The sequence below is a fragment of the Nerophis ophidion genome, linkage group LG23 (assembly GCF_033978795.1).
Source record: "Nerophis ophidion isolate RoL-2023_Sa linkage group LG23, RoL_Noph_v1.0, whole genome shotgun sequence".
Lineage (NCBI taxonomy): Eukaryota > Metazoa > Chordata > Actinopteri > Syngnathiformes > Syngnathidae > Nerophis > Nerophis ophidion.
In genome coordinates, this window is record NC_084633.1 from 8,629,058 (window position 1) to 8,650,093 (window position 21,036).

General features: G+C 39.2%; 1 protein-coding gene across 5 annotated transcripts in view; it reads left to right on the forward strand.

The window, feature by feature from the left end:
- Nucleotides 1–19,291, forward strand: part of LOC133541796 (ethanolamine-phosphate cytidylyltransferase-like) — a 61,715-nt gene extending 42,424 nt beyond the window's left edge. For all 5 annotated transcript variants that reach the window (XM_061885389.1, XM_061885390.1, XM_061885393.1 and 2 more), the window contains 11 exons: nucleotides 6,065–6,226; nucleotides 6,306–6,372; nucleotides 7,604–7,688; nucleotides 7,762–7,803; nucleotides 8,024–8,171; nucleotides 8,725–8,807; nucleotides 8,872–8,949; nucleotides 9,026–9,091; nucleotides 9,166–9,231; nucleotides 18,023–18,111; nucleotides 18,203–19,291. In XM_061885389.1, coding sequence (XP_061741373.1) covers nucleotides 6,065–6,226; nucleotides 6,306–6,372; nucleotides 7,604–7,688; nucleotides 7,762–7,803; nucleotides 8,024–8,171; nucleotides 8,725–8,807; nucleotides 8,872–8,949; nucleotides 9,026–9,091; nucleotides 9,166–9,231; nucleotides 18,023–18,111; nucleotides 18,203–18,293 — 977 coding nt within the window. In that variant the 3' untranslated portion in view covers nucleotides 18,294–19,291. The remainder of the gene's footprint in view (nucleotides 1–6,064; nucleotides 6,227–6,305; nucleotides 6,373–7,603; nucleotides 7,689–7,761; nucleotides 7,804–8,023; nucleotides 8,172–8,724; nucleotides 8,808–8,871; nucleotides 8,950–9,025; nucleotides 9,092–9,165; nucleotides 9,232–18,022; nucleotides 18,112–18,202) is intronic.
- Nucleotides 19,292–21,036: the final 1,745 nt, after the last annotated feature.

Sequence of the window (21,036 nt, forward strand, 5' to 3'; positions counted from 1 at the left end):
TTCTGTTCAGAGCTTCCTTTTTGTTAAATAAATATTTTAAGATCCTACCTTTGTTGTGTTCACGTCAACGCATCCTCGAGGGAATCGAACCCGGCATCACAATGCCCACCAGTCCTCACAGATCTCTCCTCATAACCAAAGGTTTTTCGTTCATTTCTACTTGTAATGCTGCAACTGGAGTAGATTTAGTAGCTCCACAACATAACCTTAACGCCTGCGACTGGATCCGGTCTATTTTCCCAAGTAGTGTTTTTGAAGCAGATTGATAAATAATGCATCCGTAGTCAATAACAGATCAAATTAAAGTGATATATATTGTTTTCAATGTCAACCTATCAGCCCCCCAATCTTTACCCCTCAAAGCCCTCATTATATTTAACACCTTTTTACTTTTCTCCACTATTTTGCTGATGTGGGTTGACCAGTTAATATTTTTATCAAACCATATTCCTAAATATTTAAATACTTGTACCTCTTCTATGTTTTCTCCATAGAGTTTTATTTGGAGCTTGTTTTGTAATTTCCTCTTCGTAAAATTTATGACTTTTGTCTTTCCAACAGAGAATCTTAAACCCCAAGCCGTCCCCCAGTCTTGAACATTATTTACTGCTTTTTGAATCTTCTTTTCTATATAATTTGTATTTCTACCTCTCTTCCACATCACTCCATCATCAGCAAACAATGCCACCTCCACTAACCCTTCCACTTCACTAAAAACTTCATTTATCATGATGGAAAATAGTACTGGACTTATTATACTCCCTTGTGGGGTCCCATTTTCCACTTCGTATTCTCTGCTATATTCATTCTCTATTTTTACTAATAATGTTCTACTTGTTAAAAAGTATTTTATCATTCTTCCTCTAATCCCAATCTTATTTAGTTTCATCAGCAACCCTTGTTTCCACAACATATCATACGCTTTCTCTATGTCAAAAAATACCGCAATTATACTTTCTTTATTTATTTGTCCCTTTCTAATTTCCTCTTCCAGCTGCACTGCTGGGTCATTTGTGCTTCTTGCTTTACGAAAACCACTTAGGTAGTTTTTTATAATTTCTTTTGACTCTAAATAATATATTAATCTTTCATTAATCATTTTTTCCATTACTTTGCCCAAATTTGAGGTCAATGCTATCAGCCTATAATTTCCTGCCTCTTCCGGATCTTTCCCTGGCTTGCATATTGGAATTACTACAGCTGTTTTCCACTCATCTGGTAATTTTCCTTCTTCATATATCCTATTATATAATTTCAAGACCACTTCTTTGCCGATGCTACCTAAATTTTTGATCATTTGATAACTCACCAGGTCTTTCCCTGGCGTCGTATTTTTAACTTTTTTTAAAATTTGAACCATTTCATCCAAAGAAAATGTCATATCCATAGTGTTGATAAAACTATTATCGTTGTCTTCCTTCATTTCCTCAATATTTAAACTAATTGTTTCTTCTCTCTTTTGTTTTTCTACATTTCTCAAATTATCATTACTGTGCACTTTAACAAAGGTTTTTGCTAAAAGTTCAGCTTTTTCTTTATTTCCTACCACACTCAGCGTTCCATCTTTCATCACATGATTTTTATGTTCTTTTTTGACCCCTGACATTCCCCACACTTGGCTTTAAGGAGTAGTTCTATTTAGTGTTTCACAAAAAGTTCTCCAATGGTGTTTTCTTGTTTTTTTAATAACATACCTTACTCTAGCTTGATGCCCTTTATATTGGATCATGTCTTGGAAATTATGTGTTCTTCTTAATATTCTAAATGCTCTATTCCGTTCTTGTATTGCATCTGTGCACTCTTGTGTCCACCACGGCACTATCTTCCTTCTTCTCCCTATACTATTCCTTGGTATGCTCTGTTCGGCTGCTTCTATTATGCACTTTGTAATATCTGTATTTAATTGTTCAATATCTTTATTTATATCTACCTCCTTTAAAGTTATGTCGGTAATTTCCCTAAATTTCCCCCAGTCACCATGATTATACTTCCATCTTCCTTCTATCCTAGTGCTTTCTGTCCTATGATTTATGTTTATGTGAATGAAGATTGGATAGTGATCACTTCCCATTGTGCTGTATTTATTTACTTCCCACTCCACCTTTCCTGCTAACCCTTGTGACACTAGTGTTAAATCTATTGCTGTTTCTTTACCCGTGACGACATCTAACCTTGTTCCCGACCCATCATTCACACACACCAGTTCTTTTTCCTCCAAAAGTGCTTCCAATGTTTCCCCATTCCAGTCATCCCTTTCACCCCACATTGTGCTATGTGCATTAAAGTCACCACACCAAATAATATTGCCACTCCAGTGCTCGATTAGTGTTTCTAGTTGGTGAATTTCTAATTTCTTGCATGGATTATAGAAGTTTTGTACTTTGTATCTTTCTTTATTATTCCATACTTCTACTCCTACTATCTCTAGTTCTTGTTTTACTTTTAATATTGAATAATGCATATCTTCCTTAATAAATATGGCACATCCTCCTCCTTACCCATCATTCCTATCTTTACGTATCGTTATATATCCTTTTATTATAAAGTTTAATTTTGGCTTCAGCCATGTTTCTTGAATACATATTATATGTGGTTTATTTTTCATATTATTAATATATCCCTTTAATTCCTGTCCGTTTGCTATCAAACTTCTGGCATTCCACTGAACAATTAACATGGCGTTGGATTGTGGTAACATGACTCGGTCTCGTCTACTCTCTGTAGTTCACCGTGCACCTGTTCCCAGGATAGTTCTTTTAAATTTAAAAACTTTGCTGCTGCTTTGACAATTATTTTGATTTTCTCAGTCTTGTTTCTAGCCTGTTCTGTACAATTTATTACGTAAGCCAGGAATACAAATAGTTTGTCCATGGAAATTCCTGTATTTGTATCCTCTTGTTTTTTATTTCTTGAACTATTTTCACTTCTGTCCTGTTCTGCACTTTCTTGATTTCTTATTTTAACTGCCTCTGCGTATGTAATATTTCTTTCAACTCTGATTTGCTGTACTTCTGTTGCCTGTTTTCTTATGATGCAGCCCCCCTATGCTGCTGTGTGATTCCCACCACAATTACAGCACTTGACCTGTTCATTTTCTCCACATTGTCCATATTCATGCTCTCCTCCACACCGTCCACATCTCATCTTAGCATGACACACACTAGCTATGTGCCCATAGCGTTGGCACTTGAAACAACGTACTGGGGGTGGGACGTAAGCTCTAACATAGAAACTTAAATACCCAATCATGATTCTCTCTGGTAGGACCTCCTCTTCAAATTGCACTAGCACAGATTTGCTCTCAGTCTTTTCACCGTTCCTAAATGCCATCATTCTTTTCATCATAGTGACAGTTCCTCCTTTTATTTCTTTTTTCAGATCATCTAAATTTTCTCCTCTTGGGATTCCTGTCACAACTCCTCTTGCCCCCTTTTGTTCTCCGACTTCGATTTTTTCCTTTATTATTTTCTTGCACAGTTTTTGCAATCGCATTGCTTTGTTGTTTTGCTCTCCATTTTTGCATTTAATCAACAGCCGTCCGTCCCTGAGCACCTTCGCTATCTCCACCTCTCCAATGTCCTTCTTTAATCCCTTAACCAGTGTCATCAAACTAATGTCAATTATATCTTGTTTTGATTTAAATGTATAAATTATCTTATATTCATCCACCATAACCCTTTTCCTCTTATCAATCTCTTCATCGTCTTCATGCACTCTTTTAGCACTCGACTTTCCTTCACTCCCTCCTCTCCCCTTCTATCCTCTCTCCCCTCTAGTCCTATCCATTTCCATACTATCCTCATACATCCCGTCACTATCCCCTTCCATCTCAATCCAGTCACAAAACAGCTTATGCTCAACCGCCAAAACAGATTTAGACACTCTCGCCGCCGCCAAATCCACTCCAAATGTTTGGTAGTTCCGCGTCTCTCCTTCCGGAAGCTTCCCTGCCTGGCTGTTCTGGATCCCTGGGCTACCTGGCAGAAACCGGACATTTTCCCCACTTAAAAAGCCCACAGCCCCGCCCACTAGCTGGGACCAATTTGACAGGGGGAATTAAGAAATCAGTTATTTTGTCATTTACACCATAAGTAACTATCACATGTCTAAAACGTATTCACATTGTACTTCTGTATTTGTAAAGCAGTCATTTTTGTACCCAGTGTATTCAGGCTTAGACAACAGAACTTTCAAATGTCCAGTGTCCCTCTTTAACACCCAGTTACTGACAATCATGGTTTGGCCCAAATTAGGCCTAATTAGTCCAAGCAGGTGTGCTCACCTACATAAAGGCCTCAGCCCCTTCCTGACTCTTTTAGCCACACCCTCAGAGCCATGGTGAGTGACGGGTTGCAACTTGTTTGTGGAGCATGCTGTTTGTAGTGTGTCAATGTTGAGCTTCTTAACAAATGTGCATGATTTGAGAGGAAGCCAAAGGTCAAACTGTCGCAGTCATGCTTGATTATTTCGGGATTTTGCCAAATTTTTGCTGAAAGGATTTAGTAGAGAACATCGACGATAAAGTTCCCAACTTTTTGTCGCTAATAAAAAAGCCTTGCCTTTACAGGAAGTAGCAGACAATGTGCGCGTGACGTCACGGGTTGTAGGGCTCCTCACATCCTCAGATTGTATACAATCATAGCCAGCAGCAGCTAGAGCTATTCGGACCGAGAAAGCGACAATTTCCCCATTAATTTGAGCGAGGATGAAAGATTCATGAATGAGGAAATTTAAAGTGAAGGACTAGGGAAGAAAAAAAAAAAGGCGATTGCAGTGTGAGCGATTCAGATGTTATTAGACACACTTACTAGGATAATTCTGGAAAATACCTTATCTGCCTATTGTGTTGTTAGTGTTTTAGTGAGATTAAATAGTACCTGAAAGTCGGAGGAGTGTAGCCACGGGTGTGTTGACTGCCATAGTCTCTGAGGGAAGTCACGCAGCTGCAACAGGACGGAAGCTCCGCTGATGTCTCCGGTAAGAGCTGACTTATTACCACCATTTCCTCACCGAGAACTGCCGGTTGACATGTAGTCGGGATCCATGTTCGCTTGACCTCTCTGATCCATAGTAAAGCTTCACCTTCGGGAATTTTAAACAAGGAAACACCGGCTGTGTTTGTGGCTAAAGGCTAAAAGCTTCCCACCTCCATCTTTCTACTTTGACTTCTCCATTATTAATTGAACAAATTGCAAAAGATTCAGCAACACAGATGTCCAGAATACTGTGTAATTATGCGATTAAAGCAGACTACTTATAGCTTGTATCGGGCTGGAAAATAATGTCCGCTACAACCCGAGACGTCAAACGCACGCGTCATCATGCGCATCATCATACCGTGACATTTTCAACACGACACTTCGCGGGAAATTTAAAATTGCAATTTAGTAAACTAAAAATGCCGTATTGGCATGTGTTGCAATGTTAATATTTCATCATTGATATATAAACTATCAGACTGCGTGGTCGGTAGTTGTGGGTTTCAGTAGGCCTTTAAGTTATTTAGTTACTTTGATCAATTTGCACAAGGCAGCAAAGACTGAAGAAGGAGCATTTTGGGACCAGATCATTCTGTTAGCATTATAAAATAGGATGTTTGTTCGTCAGCAAGTTCGCTTTCAATTTTGTGAAAAAAAAAATCCCACCCAATTTCCAAAACATTTTGTAACAGGATGGGGCATGGACCAAGAAAGGCGGGACATTTTTTGCGAGTTTTAAATTGACTAAAGATGCACGCTCAAAAAATGTTATTGTACAACTTCTCAAAAATAGAAAGAAATCTTCATCACAAAAAGTCACATTTCTTAGTGAGCGAGCTAGTTTTGCGCAAAAAGTAAATTTCCACTAACGTAGAGTGGCCGGTGGAAGAAGGTTTTGATAAAATTGTTATTTATTTTTATTATTTGCCGTCATAGTCAACTTGAATTGGAGCCATTCCACAAAGGGCAGTGACTCAATGGATCCAACACAACCTCACAGTGTTGGCACATTGATGTCAGAGAAAGGACTGGAGTACAGTTGGTGTATTTAGGACTGTTATATTTTCTGTGTTTGATTCCATCAGGTGAGATCACAAAGCACAAGGGCGCCCCTGTTTTCACTCAGGAAGAGCGCTACAAGATGGTGCGGTCCATCAAATGGGTGGACGAGGTGGTGGAGGAAGCGCCGTACGTCACCACCCTGGAGACGATGGACAAGTACAACTGCGACTTCTGCGTGCACGGAGGTACGCGTCCGCCGTGGGCTTGTCTCGTCCACATCTCAAAGGACAAAAGTTTTTATTTATGCTAATGTTTTGTTTTCAGACGACTTAACACTGACAGTCGACGGCAGGGACACGTACGAGGAAGTTAAAAAGTCAGGACGCTACAGGTTAGGCCTCTTTTTCGATTTTGTTTATTTACTGGAACATCTAAATTGGAAAATGCCAGGGAGATGTAGGTTTTGTATGTAATAAAAGAGAATAAGGAACGAGTATTGATAAACAGTCAATAGCTCTCACCGTAAATAACTTAAAAAATGTATAGTGTTAATGTTTTCTATCTATCTTTGTTGGCCTTGCATTGAGGAGTCGACTTGTCCAGCTGGGATAGGTTCCAACACTCAGCGCAACCATGAGAGGGACTAGCGGTAGAAAATGGATGTATGGGTAGTTAATACATGTGACGGGTATTGGTATCAGCCAATCTCACTAATGGATGATCGCTATCGCAATCGGTAGCATAAAACCCCGATTGTAACATCCGCAGTTAAAACTGAAAAGAGGACGAGTGTTGCAACAGAACAATGATCCAAAACACAGAAGAAAATCACCAACACTGAACAGTTGTAGAAGAAGAAAATACGTGCTCTGTACTGGACTGAAGTCCTGACCTCTGCCCGTTTGACCCCGCAGGAATTTTGCTGAATGCAACAGTTTTGTAAAGAAAACTAATCCTGACCGTTGTCCACGTCTAATCGTTTGGGTGAGGTTATTGTTGCCAAAAAAGGGTCAATCAATCAATCAATGTTTATTTATATAGCCCTAAATCATAAGTGTCTCAAAGGGCTGCACAAGCCACAACGACATCCTCTGTTCAGAGCCCACATAAGGGCAAGGAAAAACTCACAACCCAGTGGGATGTCAATGTGAATGACTATGAGAAACTTTGAAGAGGGGGGAGACCGGGTGCAATGGACGTCGAGTGGGTCTAACATAATATTGTGAAAGTCTAGTCCATAGTTGATCTAACATAATAGTGAAAGGGTAAACAAGTTAATAAATCCAAGGGGTCATTTACTTTTTGTCACATGTTTACATGTTATAATAATGAAAACAGTGTGGTAATAGTTTAAGCAGACACTGGTTATTTGTGTGATTCAGATGATCAGACCACATTTTATGACCAATGTATTATTATTGCCCCTGTTCCTCAAGCAATTACCTGCAATAAAGATTTTATGATGGCAACAATTTGACTCAGAAATTGATTATTTCTATTTCCATTCTTTCCAATTGAACAAATAGTTTGAAACTGATGTCTTAGACATTAGAGGTTCTACTGTACAGATTGAGCGGTTGTTTTTTGGCTCAACATTTGAACATGTCATGTTGTTGTTACAGAGAATGTAAGAGAACACAGGGAGTTTCAACCACCGACCTGGTTGGCAGGATGCTCCTCATGACAAAAACACATTACAGTAACATTGTGAGTACATTTACTCGTGTGTGCATTCAGGTCAAAAGTATGAACCTCAATATCTCCTTTTAAACTCTCAAAGGATGATTCAGACTACCAGCAGCACACAGACAACTTTGGAAAGGTCAGTATGAAATTCTGTCTGGAACATGTTTGATCATAGTAAGCATATCTGTCAAAGACAATGTCTCCCAAGGATGTGCTTAAAGATCAATTAACTGCTCCATTGAATGTAGTATAATTGAAAATGTGACTTCCTCACACCACTTTGTGGTGCCATTTTGCTGAAGTTGTCAAAGTAGCTTACAGTATTTGTGCTGTGGTGTGTCTGTTTTGGATTACAGGACTCCAATGGTCACAAGAACCACAGTCCCTGGACAGGGGTATCTCAGTTCCTGCAGACCTCCCAAAAGATCATCCAGTTTGCTTCAGGCCAGGAGCCACAGCCTGGTGACACTATCATCTACGTGGCCGGGTCCTTTGACCTCTTCCGTATCTTTTACTGCAGAAATATCATCAGGGGTAAACCTCCTAAAAGCCCACACAACCCTAATTTAAATCCGATGTAGTTTTCCTTTTTGCATTATTATTTTGGTGCATGAATCCATAGCAATAACTCACAGTGAAGTTATGTTTTGTAAGATACATGACGAAATAATGTCAAATCTTGATTAAGGTGTATTGTAAATATTATAAAACATAGTCAAAAATGCAAAATAAGATAGTAAACTCTTTGCAACTTACTCAAAGTTACATTTTTAAACAAAAAGTAGAACAAGAACACCACTGGCTGGCTTATGTTAACATTAGTGGTTTACAGCGCCGACAGGCCCAGTGTAAATAGAGGTCCGAAGCAAATTTTGTTTGGAGTGCAGCCTACATGCTAACCACTGTGCGGCCACCAATGTGAAAGTATCGTATAAAAATCTAATAAAACATTATAGAAAAATATTCATCGTAAAGTGTTTGGTTAAAACAAATGTGGCGGTCATTAGTAAGTCTGTGATCTAAGATCACCCTCGAAGTGGCCCTTGACCCCTGTCAGACATTGGCCACGTGGACTTCCTGCGGGCGGCGCACAAGCTGTCAGAAAAGCCCTACGTCGTGGTTGGGCTGCACTTCGACCAAGTGAGTGTTTATTCTTCTGACAGACGCTTACGGAGTGAAGCACCTGTTTGCTTTTCTTTGGCAGGAAGTGAATCGCTACAAGGGGAAGAACTACCCCATCATGAATGTCCACGAGCGAACTCTCAGCGTCCTGGCTTGCCGAGTGCGTACCAAACACAAGTGCATGACTGCAATTGACTTGCATATCAGGCCTCCTTCAAACCCTTTTTTTTCTTTAGTACGTCTCCGAGGTGGTGATTGGTGCTCCGTTTTCCGTCACGAAAGACCTGCTGGATCATTTGAAGGTACGCGTGGATCCGAGTCCACACTGTGAAGGTCTGCCTGAAACTAAATCAAGTGACTGTGGCTTGTTCCACAGGTGGACCTTGTAAGCCACGGAAAGATGCAAATATACCCGAACAAGGACGGATCTGACCCGTACGCTGTAAGAAATCCAAAGAGGAGCGATTTTATTAGGCTAAGTGTGTTTTAGCCACGATTATTTGCGATGTGTTGAAAAATTAAGCACAGCCCTCACTTTTCAGCAGCCATTTTCTGGAAGAACAAGACATTGAATAAGAAATTATATTTGCCAATAGGTTGTATTCACCTGATGTCCCATCCGGCTAAATACCAACAGGAGGCTTCAAGTGGTGGGCCATCGAACGTCTGTTGTCTTAGCTGTCTTTCAGCATTTTGCTTAACTATTTGAACCGTTCAAATCGGGAAAAGGATGAAAAAAAATGTAAGAGTTCCGCGAGAGGTAAAAAACAATGCGAACAAAAACGATGCATGATTTATATGGGAAAGTCATGATATCGAAATCCTTGACCCAGCCACACACGGAGAAGTTGTAGACCTCCATGCTTTTCAAAGTTTTCATCTGTTTTGTCGTGTAGAATGAGATCCAGAGCACCAGATAGATTGATATGTCTGGGAACCCGACTAACGGATAATCCTTGATATCACTCAACAAATAGGGATAGATTCCTTTGCATAGTTAGATTTTTTTTTTTTTGCATTTATCTTCTGTCAGCAGTAATTTCTAAACCTTCTGCATACTCAGATTGTTTGCACTCTGTTTGCTTAACAGTCGCCACGTTGGTTTGGTGGCCTACCACTTTGTTTACTTCTGTTCAAAAGTCTTGTGAGTGAATACAACCTATTGCTGGGTTGCATATGACGTCAGGTCCGTTTTACTTCTTTGCGGCTTAATTCACACGATGGTCAAGCAGCTTGAGCGCTGCATTAAAACAAATGAGAGAGAGTGTAGAATTTGAGCAGAAAATGCCGTATTTTGTTCTTGGATGTTCCAATAGTTCAAATAGAAAGATAGGAAAGAGCTTTCATGGAGTCCCGAAAGAAGTGGCTCAAAAAGCTAATGAAGTCAGGGGAAAACGAAAGTGCGTCGAAGGAAATGGCACTTAAAATGATCATTTTCATTATTTTGTGGAGTACAATCGGACCATGCTCGTGTCTGCAGTGATCAATTTGTAAAATGTTTGTTTTAACATTTGATTCGTCTGAGAAACTTTCTGTGTTTCTCTACTAAATTATTAGCGTTTGGTAGCAGATACAAACATAAAGAAAGGACAAGAAATCACATTATTTGTGTTCTTTGGTGGCTGCTATGCCTAAATGTAACTACGAAGACCTGTTTGTGCAAGTAAACTAACTCCATGTTAAGTCCGAGTTGTAAATATTGTGATTGTTGGTCCAATCCATCGTATTTTTGTTGGTGATTTTTAAACAGAAACTAAAAGCTTAGTTGTAATTGTGCATGAAAGCCAAGTGCTTTATTCAGCATTGGTGACAACACATTACGTCTTCAGTGTTATTTGTTAGCATTAAGAAAATACCCTTAATAGTATTAATAAAGTCGATGAATAAATCTCTGGTAGGCTCAAAAACATATACTGAATCTTGATATCGCTAGCAAACATTGCTGAACAACAGGGACATCGATAGCTAAATAATGACACAAGATATCAGGGGTAGGGAACCTATGGCTCTAGAGCCAGATGTGGCTCTTTTGATGACTGCATCTGGCTCTCGGATAAATCTGAGCTGACATTGCTTAACTAGATAAGTAATGAATAATTCCACTTGTAATCACAGTGTTAAAAACAACGTTCAAAATATAAAACATTCTCATGCATTTTTATGTTTAAGAAGTTGCGTTAATGGTAAGAAGTAATTTATTTATTATTGTTTAGTGTGGGGCTTGCCCTCCTGGGGGTTCTTCAGACCACCAAGAGCCTGTTTTAGGATTACAATATTGTTTTATTTTATTTTTCTCTAAGTTGCTTTACAGCAATTGTCTTTTTCTCTTTAATCCTCACTCGCGCTCTGGCTCCAGCCCCAACCCTGTCTCTCCTCCTGGCTGCTGCTTATAACAGAGGGACAGGTGATTAGATATAAAGGCCCAGGTGGGCCTTCTAAGCACCTGTCGCTGATTTCGAGGCCGGTCCTGGCAACATCCCGCTTTGCTGCAGGCCTGCAGACCACGCCCCCTCCACAGTTAGCTTCAGAATAACAATGTTATAACAAAGAATAAGCGACTTTTTGTACTCTGGAAATGTTGGTCTTACTTAAAAATGCACGCAATTAGTTGTGTTCAGTGTTAAAAAAAATATTATATGGCTCTTAGGGAAATACATTTTAAAATATTTGGCTTCTTGGCTCTCTCAGCCAAAAAGGTTCCCGACCCCTGCAAGATATGAACCTCACACCATAAAAACAACTGCAGACATGAATTGTAGATGAGACTAATATTTGTAGCAAAAATCCACTGCAAACAAACATATCCTTTTTCTCAATTACAGCAGCGTGGCACTCGTAATGTACAGGAAAGGAAAGTACCAATGGTTGTCACACACACACTAGGTGTGGTGAAATTGTTCTCTGCATTTGACCCATCACCCTTGATCACCCCCTGGGAAATGAGGGGAGCAGTGGGCAGCAGCGGTGGCTGCGCCCGGGAATCATTTTTGGTGATTTAACCCCCAATTCCATCAATCCAATACGGTACTGAGCAATGCGCTAGTAAGTCCAACATTGTCTTTCACAGGTAAATGATTAATTTGTGGACCCGTCAGATGTAAAGACATGATGTGCCTTCAATCTTTTCTTTTCTTTTTTTTAAACATATGTTTTGGGGATTTTTGACTTATACAGTCCAGACATACAATGAAACACATGGCATTTGTTCTGTTTTCTCCCCCAAATAAGTAACCCACAAAAAATATATATAAAATAATCAATCAATCAATCAATGTTTACTTATATAGCCCTAAATCACTAGTGTCTCAAAGGGCTGCACAAACCACCACGACATCCTCGGTAGGCCCACATAAGGGCAAGGAAAACTCACACCCAGTGGGACATTGGTGACAATAATGACCCAGTGGGACGTCGGTGACAATGATGACTATGAGAACCTTAGAGAATAAAATAAAATAATGAACTAGGAAAAAAAACATAACCTCAGTCAAATAAATACAGGCCAATATTGACATGAAGCCACAGACAAGTGCACTTCTAAATGTCCCCTACACGGTGCAGCAATACACTAAAGCAGACAAAATCAATCAACAACTTTTCAATTACTTTTCAATCGGGGTCAAATTTTAGATTTTATAGTGGTTTCCTCACATATTTTAGGAAACCACTCCATTCTTCCTGAAACATGACAGAGCGTCCGTTCAATGTCAGCCTAATTTTCTCCAATTTAAGGAATCAAAGAATATCTCTAATCTAGTGAGTGGGGCAAGGAGGTGCTGCAGCCTTCCAAAAATAGCACAATAATTCTTCTAGCCAATAAAGTAGTAAATGCCACCAAGTTCTTTTTAGATTTGCCAAAAGAAGATGACAGAGGGCCTAAATAGTCCGCTTAGAGCAAGGGTGCCCAGCTAATTGTTTACCGGCCCCCCAAACATACTGGAAATGCTATTGCAAAAATAAAAAAGAACATTAAAAATATTGGAATGAGGTGAAGTCTATCGAGAAAAACTTGCAATTTTGACACAAAGCTGCCATGCAGGCTGTTTTTTTTTTCTTTTGTCTCTATTTTAGAAAACATCTTTACCATGAATTGATTAACGTGGACCCTGGCTTAAACAAGTTGTAAAACTTATTGGGGTGTTACCATTTAGTGGTCAATTTTACGGAATATGTACTGTACTGTGCAATCTACTAATTACAAATTTCAATCAATCAATTATTTATTTAAAATTTTTTTGCCACTGCTCCAAAAAAAAAATTATGAGAAAATAATCCATGTTATAATGAATTATTTTCAAAGCTCCAATTAGTTCAAATATTTCACTTTAAAATGTTTTATGTGAAAGTGAAATATATCAGGAATAATATCAGGAAGGGGAAGCAGTGCACTATCAACACCGTGTATGGTGCGGATGGTGTTCTGCTGACCTCGACTGCGGATGTTGTGGATAGGTGGAAGGAATACTTCGAAGACCTCCTCAATCCCACCAACACGTCTTCCTATGAGGAAGCAGTGCCTGGGGAATCTGTGGTGGACTCTCCTATTTCTGGGGCTGAGGTCGCTGAGGTAGTTAAAAAGCTCCTCGGTGGCAAGGCCCCAGGGGTGGACGAGATCCGCCCGGAGTTCCTTAAGGCTCTGGATGCTGTGGGGCTGTCTTGGTTGACAAGACTTTGCAGCATCGCGTGGACATCGGGGGCGGTACCTCTGGATTGGCAGACCGGGGTGGTGGTTCCTCTCTTTAAGAAGGGGGACCGGAGGGTGTGTTCCAACTATCGTGGGATCACACTCCTCAGCCTTCCCGGTAAGGTTTATTCAGGTGTACTGGAGAGGAGGCTACGTCGGATAGTCGAACCTCGGATTCAGGAGGAACAGTTTGGTTTTCGTCCTGGTCGTGGAACTGTGGACCAGCTCTATACTCTCGGCAGGGTTCTTGAGGGTGCATGGGAGTTTGCCCAACCAGTCTACATGTGCTTTGTGGACTTGGAGAAGGCATTCGACTGTGTCCCTCGGGAAGTCCTGTGGGGAGTGCTCAGAGAGTATGGGGTATCGGACTGTCTTATTGTGGCGGTCCGTTCCCTGTACGATCAGTGCCAGAGCTTGGTTCGCATTGCCGGCAGTAAGTCGAACACATTTCCAGTAAGGGTTGGACTCCGCCAAGGCTGTCCTTTGTCACCGATTCTGTTCATAACTTTTATGGACAGAATTTCTAGGCGCAGTCAAGGCGTTGAGGGGTTCCGGTTTGGTAACCGCAGGATTAGGTCTCTGCTTTTTGCAGATGATGTGGTCCTGATGGCTTCATCTGACCGGGATCTTCAGCTCTCGCTGGATCGGTTCGCAACCGAGTGTGAAGCGACCGGAATGAGAATCAGCACCTCCAAGTCCGAGTCCATGGTTCTCGCCCGGAAAAGGGTGGAGTGCCATCTCCGGGTTGGGGAGGAGACCCTGCCCCAAGTGGAGGAGTTCAAGTACCTAGGAGTCTTGTTCACGAGTGAGGGAAGAGTGGATCGTGAGATCGACAGGCGGATCGGTGCGGCGTCTTCAGTAATGCGGACGTTGTACCGATCCGTTGTGGTGAAGAAGGAGCTGAGCCGGAAGGCAAAGCTCTCAATTTACCGGTCGATCTACGTTCCCATCCTCATCTATGGTCATGAGCTTTGGGTCATGACCGAAAGGATAAGATCACGGGTACAAGCGGCCGAAATGAGTTTCCTCCGCCGTGTGGCGGGGCTCTCCCTTAGAGATAGGGTGAGAAGCTCTGCCATCCGGGAGGGACTCAAAGTAAAGCCGCTGCTCCTCCACATCGAGAGGAGCCAGATGAGGTGGTTCGGGCATCTGGTCAGGATGCCACCCGAACGCCTCCCTAGGGAGGTGTTTAGGGCACGTCCAACCGGTAGGAGGCCACGGGGAAGACCCAGGACACGTTGGGAAGACTATGTCTCCCGGCTGGCCTGGGAACGCCTCGGGATCCCCCGGGAAGAGCTAGACGAAGTGGCTGGGGAGAGGGAAGTCTGGGTTTCCCTGCTTAGGCTGTTTCCCCCGCGACCCGACCTCGGATAAGCGGAAGATGATGGATGGATGGATGGATGGATGTTTTATGTGGTAAATATGGCATATATTGTGTAGTTGCCACATAAAAACATAAACGTTTTCTTTGACAAAAGAGCTTAAAACAAACAAAATAATAGTTTAAACATAAAATCAACAGATATGTCTGAAGTTGATCTCGTAATGTAAGTGTTGAAGGAAAAAAAAAAAAATTAATAAAAATGTATCACTTATGAGTGGGACACCTTTTGGATCCCAAATATATTTAGTGGTATTTTATTTATCTTTTCACTGTGATTACTCAAAAATAATAAATAATAAAAATTTATTATCTTTTAGGGCTCTAATTACTAAATACTGCATATTTCAGTTTTACTATAAACACTTTTTTTTTTTTTTTAAAGAAAAGCCATAAAACCATTTTTTTTAAAGTTGATATAGAGATTAACTGTAATCGTTGAATAAAAAATAATAATTAAAATTTGACTTATTTTTAACATTTTAATAACATTTCATTAACTGGTCCCGGGGACCATGAAGGGTCCCCGGTACCCTAAACGTAAAATACATTTTAAAAATCCATATATTTTGTTATGGTTTGAAAATTAAAAATATCAAAATGGCCCCCGCATGCTATAATTTTTCCATGTGTGGCCCTCAGTGGAAAAAGTTTGGACACCACTGGCTTAGAGGATTTGGTTTGATCTTTTCGCCAATTACCAAAGTACTACAAATGTTAGTCCAATAATTGCACAGGGATGGGCAGCGCCAAAACATACAGCATGTAATAAGTTAGCTGGAGACTGTTGATACCAATATTCCATCATACATCTTAGCCAGTCGATCCTTGATGTAATAAGTTTGCATTGAATAAGGCTACGTCTAGCACAAATAGAGGACTTATGAACTCAACTTAAAATCTCTGTCCAGCTCTCCTCAGATAGGGTCACTCCTAAGAGACTCCGGGCGTAAATGAAAAATGTGATTGTAAATATGTGTAATTGATCCTTTTAAAGTCGAAAGCGGTCCATTTTTTTCTTCTTTGAATCCTCGTAAGTGTCAAAAGAAGTGAGGTTGAAGCAGGTAGTAACATCTTGGTGATGATGAATGGTTTAAATCTTTCAAAAAATACTTTTTTAAAGTAAATCCACTCCATCCATATTATTATAATAATATTTTTTCATGATCGGTTATATATTTGCCTTTAAACCTTACAAAATCGACCAACTTTGCACTGATGAAGGTCAATAAACTGTAGCCTGAGGGGAACAGTGGTTCTCAAATGGGGGTACGTGTACCCCTGGGGGTACTTGAAGGTATGCCAAGGGGTATGTGAGATTTTTCAAAAATATTCTAAAAATAGCAACAATTAAAACATCCTTTATAAATATATTTATTGAATAATACTTCAACAAAATATAAATGTAAGTTCATAAACTGTGAAAAGAAATGCAACAATGCAATATTCAGTGTTGACAGCTAGATTTTTTGTGGACATGTTCCATAAATATTGATGTGAAAGATTTCTTTTTTTGTGAAGAAATATTTAGCATTAAGTTGATGAATCCAGATGGATCTCTATTACAATCCCCAAAGAGGGCACTTTAAGTTGATGATTACTTCTATGTGTAGAAACCTTTATTTATAATTGAATCACTTGTTTATTTTTCAACAACTTTTTAGTTATTTGTATATCTTTTTCTCCAAATAGTTCAAGAAAGACCACTACAAATGAGCAATATTTTGCACTGTTATACAGTTTAATAAACAGAAACTGATGACATAGTGCTGTATTTTACTTCTTTATCTCTTTTTTTTCAACCACAAATGCTTTGCTCTGATTAGGGGGTACTTGAATTAAAACAAGGTTCACAGGGGGTACATCACTGAAAAAAGGTTAAGAACCATTGACCTAAACCATCACCTGAAACCCGGAAGTGCCTCTAGTTCACGCGATTGCAACCCAGTAATTGCTTGTACTTTGATATAGACATTTAATTATTTCACGGTAGTTTTTTTTAATAGGACTGTGACAAAGATCAAATAATAAAATGTTTGTTCAGAATGATAAAATGTGTGTTCGGAATCAAGAAAGCCATGCATTGCTTTTGAAATTCCATCCATCCATCCATTTTTCTACCGCTTGTCCCTTTCGGAGTCACGGGGGTTGCTGGAGTTGATTGCTTTTAAAATTAAGTTCTAAAAAGAAAAAGAAAAAAATAAATCAATATCGCAGAAGTACTGGAATCTCAGAAGGCTCCAATCTTTTCTCCTGCACTGTAAAGATTTACCAGAATTTGACAGCTTCTAACATTATTTTTTTTCTCAGTGAAATGCTGTAATCATATTCCTCTGTCGTCGCACAACACATTACTGTAAATTCAAACTGATTCGTCTCTTAAAGGGTCCCATAGACTACATTGCACACTCTTGTACACTAGATGGCGTATGCTTTTAAACCAAGAGCATAATTAACTATAAAAATATATTTGTGAAGTTACAGCTTGTAGTTATAGCACATACAGTAGTACAGTAAATTAATGTAGTAAGTTACTGTAAAAGTAATGCAATTATTAGCCATTTGCCCAGAATTAACAATGACTTTTTACAGTGGGCTCGCTTATTTGCAGTACTTATGGTTTGTTATGACAAGCTGTGATGTAAGCCTTCTTTTTAATAATTACGGTTGTAAAGAAATTGATTTTTGACAGAGTCGTGATTCTTAATTTGCTAACGATTCTTAATCGATTAAAACAAATCAAAACATTTTTTAATTTGTTCTAATAAATTCTGTCCTATCCAGCCACTTCTGGAAAATCATATTGTTGATAAAGATACCCACATCCTCTGTAGAGATTTACTTTATAAAAGTGAAGTGTTGGATACTTCTCCTATTGCCTTACTCGTATTTGACTTTATTAAAGGTTTGGGGAGAAAAAAAAATCAGTTTTCTTTTAAGTAATATAGAAGTTTATCAAAGCGTTTTATCTATTTTACGGAGGAATGTAGTTTATCATAGAACTGGCGCACAATGTTATTAAAAATTATTAATTTTTGAATCGAGAATCGTTTTGAATTGAGAATGTATTCTGAATCTAATTGTTGTCCCTAAGAATCGAAATGAATCGTGTGGTGCCCAAAGATTCACAGCCCTATTAATAAAAATACTTTGTTTCCTTACACCCAGGTGCCCAGAAAGCAAGGAATATTGCGCATTGTTGACAGTGGGAACACCCTCACGACAGATGCTATTGTGCAGAGGATAACTAAAAACAGGTAATCTGCTGGTAGTATTACTAGTATTATTTTATTATTTTGAAAAATGGAATTCCCACTTTGCTTTTTGTTTTTTGTTTTTTGCATTGAGGCTACTTTTTCAAGCCAGGAACCAGAAGAAGGAGGCCAATGAGATTGCCGTGATCGAGGCCATGCAACGACACCAAGTAGCAGACCAGTAATTTAGGCCAGGCAGTGTGGTGGACTCTGAAAGGCCCCTCAAGTCCTGCACATTGAAAGAAACCAAGAACACAATCGGCATGTTTTTATCCGGGATGGATCCGAGCGCAGTATTTACCTTTTTGCTTTGTCTTGTCCAAAGGTCAAGTATGGACAAGAAAAATTCAAATTTTTTCTAAAAACTTATATTTTTCTTGCCTGCAAAATATGATATTGTTTTTTAGAAACAAAAAAAAAACTGTTGTGTTGCAAGGGCAAGAGTTAGGACATGGACCGCATGTGATCCTCCGTATCGGACTGCACTGACATTTCACTCACGTTGTGTTTTACCTGTCGGGGTTTATTTCTCTGAAACTTAAACTAACCACAGCACCTCTGTGGACACTTTACACACGACTGCTGTTGATGTTGCACTTTCATAACTCACAACAGGGGTGGGGACACTATTTCCTATGGGTCTGGGGGAACATTTTGTGTTTATAATGTTCTCCGGGGGTCCTATACTAAATGTATAAAAAAATAACGGGTCTGAACAGTTTAACCTCAGTATGAAATGGGACTGAATATTAAATGATAAATGGGTTGTACTTGTATAGCGCTTTTCTACCTTCAAGGTACTCAAAGCGCTTTGACACTACTTCCACATTTACCCATTCACACACACATTCACACACTGATGGAGGGAGCTGCCATGCAAGGCGCCAACCAGCACCCATCAGGAGCAAGGGTGAAGTGTCTTGCTCAGGACACAACGGACGTGACAAGGTTGGTACCAGGTGGGATTTGAACCAGTGACCCTCGGGTTGCGCACGGCCACTCTCCCACTGCGCCACGCCACACTATTTTTGGTAGTATAATAGACTCTCTCTCTCTGACTTAATGTATATACTGTATGAGCACATGACAAACCCCTGCTTGTACATCTATTTGGGATGTAAAGGTCAAATTGGACTGCAGTATTTATTTTCTGTTAACAATAACATGGTTTCATCAACTATCACTTGTGTGAACTTTTTTTAATTGGTGTATATATTGAATGCGAATCAGTATTATGCTGGTAGAAGTCCTATTTGTTTGCAAATAATCCCAAAAGTCGCTTTTTGAAATTAACTATTGTAGTACTTTTGTTTACAGGTGGATAACTAAAATATTGCACTGCGGTAAGTCTGAATGTATACAGCAAAAAAAGAAAATTGGTTATAAAGGCTTTTTAAGTAAATCTACTAAATATATACACCAAAAAACCACTCATTAACTTAGACCAGTGATTCTTAACCTGGGTTCGATCGAACCCTAGGGCAGTGGTTCTCAACCTTTTTTCAGTGATGTACCCCCGTGAAATTTTTTTTTAATACAAGTACCCCCTAATCAGAGCAAAGCATTTTTGGTTGAAAAAAAAAGATAAAGAAGTGAATACAGCAGTATGTCATCAGTTTCTGATGTATTAAATTGTGTAACAGTGCAAAATATTGCTCTTTTGTAGTGGTCTTTCTTGAACTATTTGGAGAAAAATATATAAAATTTACTAAAAACTTGTTGAAAAACAAACAAATGATTCAATTATAAATAAAGATGTTTACACATAGAACTAATCATCAACTTAAAGTGCCATCTTTGGGGATTGTAATAAAGATCCATCTGGATTCATGAACTTAATTCTAAACATTTCTTCACAAAAAAATATATATTTCAAACATAAACAATATTTATGGAACATGTCCACAAAAAAACTAGCTGTCAACACTGAATATTGCATTGTTGCATTACTTTTTACAGTTTATGAACCTACATTCTTATTTTGTTGAAGTATTATTCAATAAATATATTTATAAAATATTTTTGAATTGTTGCTATTTTTAGAATATTTTAAAAAAATCTCACGTACCGCTTGGCATACCTTCAAGTACCCCCAGGGGAACGCGTACCCCCATTTGAGAACCACTGCCCTAGGGGTTCGGTGAGTCGGCCTCAGTGGCTCGGTGGAGTCTCCGCCACTGAGGTCAAAACACACCCAACTCATCGTGTAAATAAAAACTTCTCCCTACGGATACCCCCAAACAAATTTCCCTCTAATTTTCCATCGGATTTGCAGGTGTGTAAATTGTTGTGAGTTCATGCACTGTGTTTGTGTTGTTCTTTGAACAAGGTCATGTTCATGCTTCTTTGAACAAGGTGATGTTCATGCACGATTCATTTTGTGCACCAGTAAAAAAAACATTGTCTTGAATTAAAAAAAAAAAAACATTTTATTTTTCACTAAAGAAGGGTTCGGTGAAGGCACATATGAAACTGGTGGGATCCAACTAGGTTAAGAACCACTGACTTAGACATAGACATTAGACTTAGACGAACTTTAATGATCCACAAGGAAAATTGTTCCACACAGTAGCTCAGTTACAAAGGATGGAAACTGAAGATGGAAAGGACAATGCAGGTATAAAGTAGACAAAAAAATGTACCATAGTAGCAATTTATTTATTTTAATTTAATTTTATTTTAATCTTCTATTTTTTTGTCCCATTCCCCCCCACTTGTTTACCTGTATCTCACCTTTTTTGTAAGGGGCGCTGGAAGCCGGCAGACCCGTCAGCGATCCTGTTCTGTCTCCCTGTAACAATTGTCTGATCTTGAATGGGATTGTGCTGGAAATTTTAATTTTCCTGAAGGACTAAATAAAGTACTATCTAATCTAATATAAAATATAACATGTATGTAATATTTACATATTATATATACATGCACCTG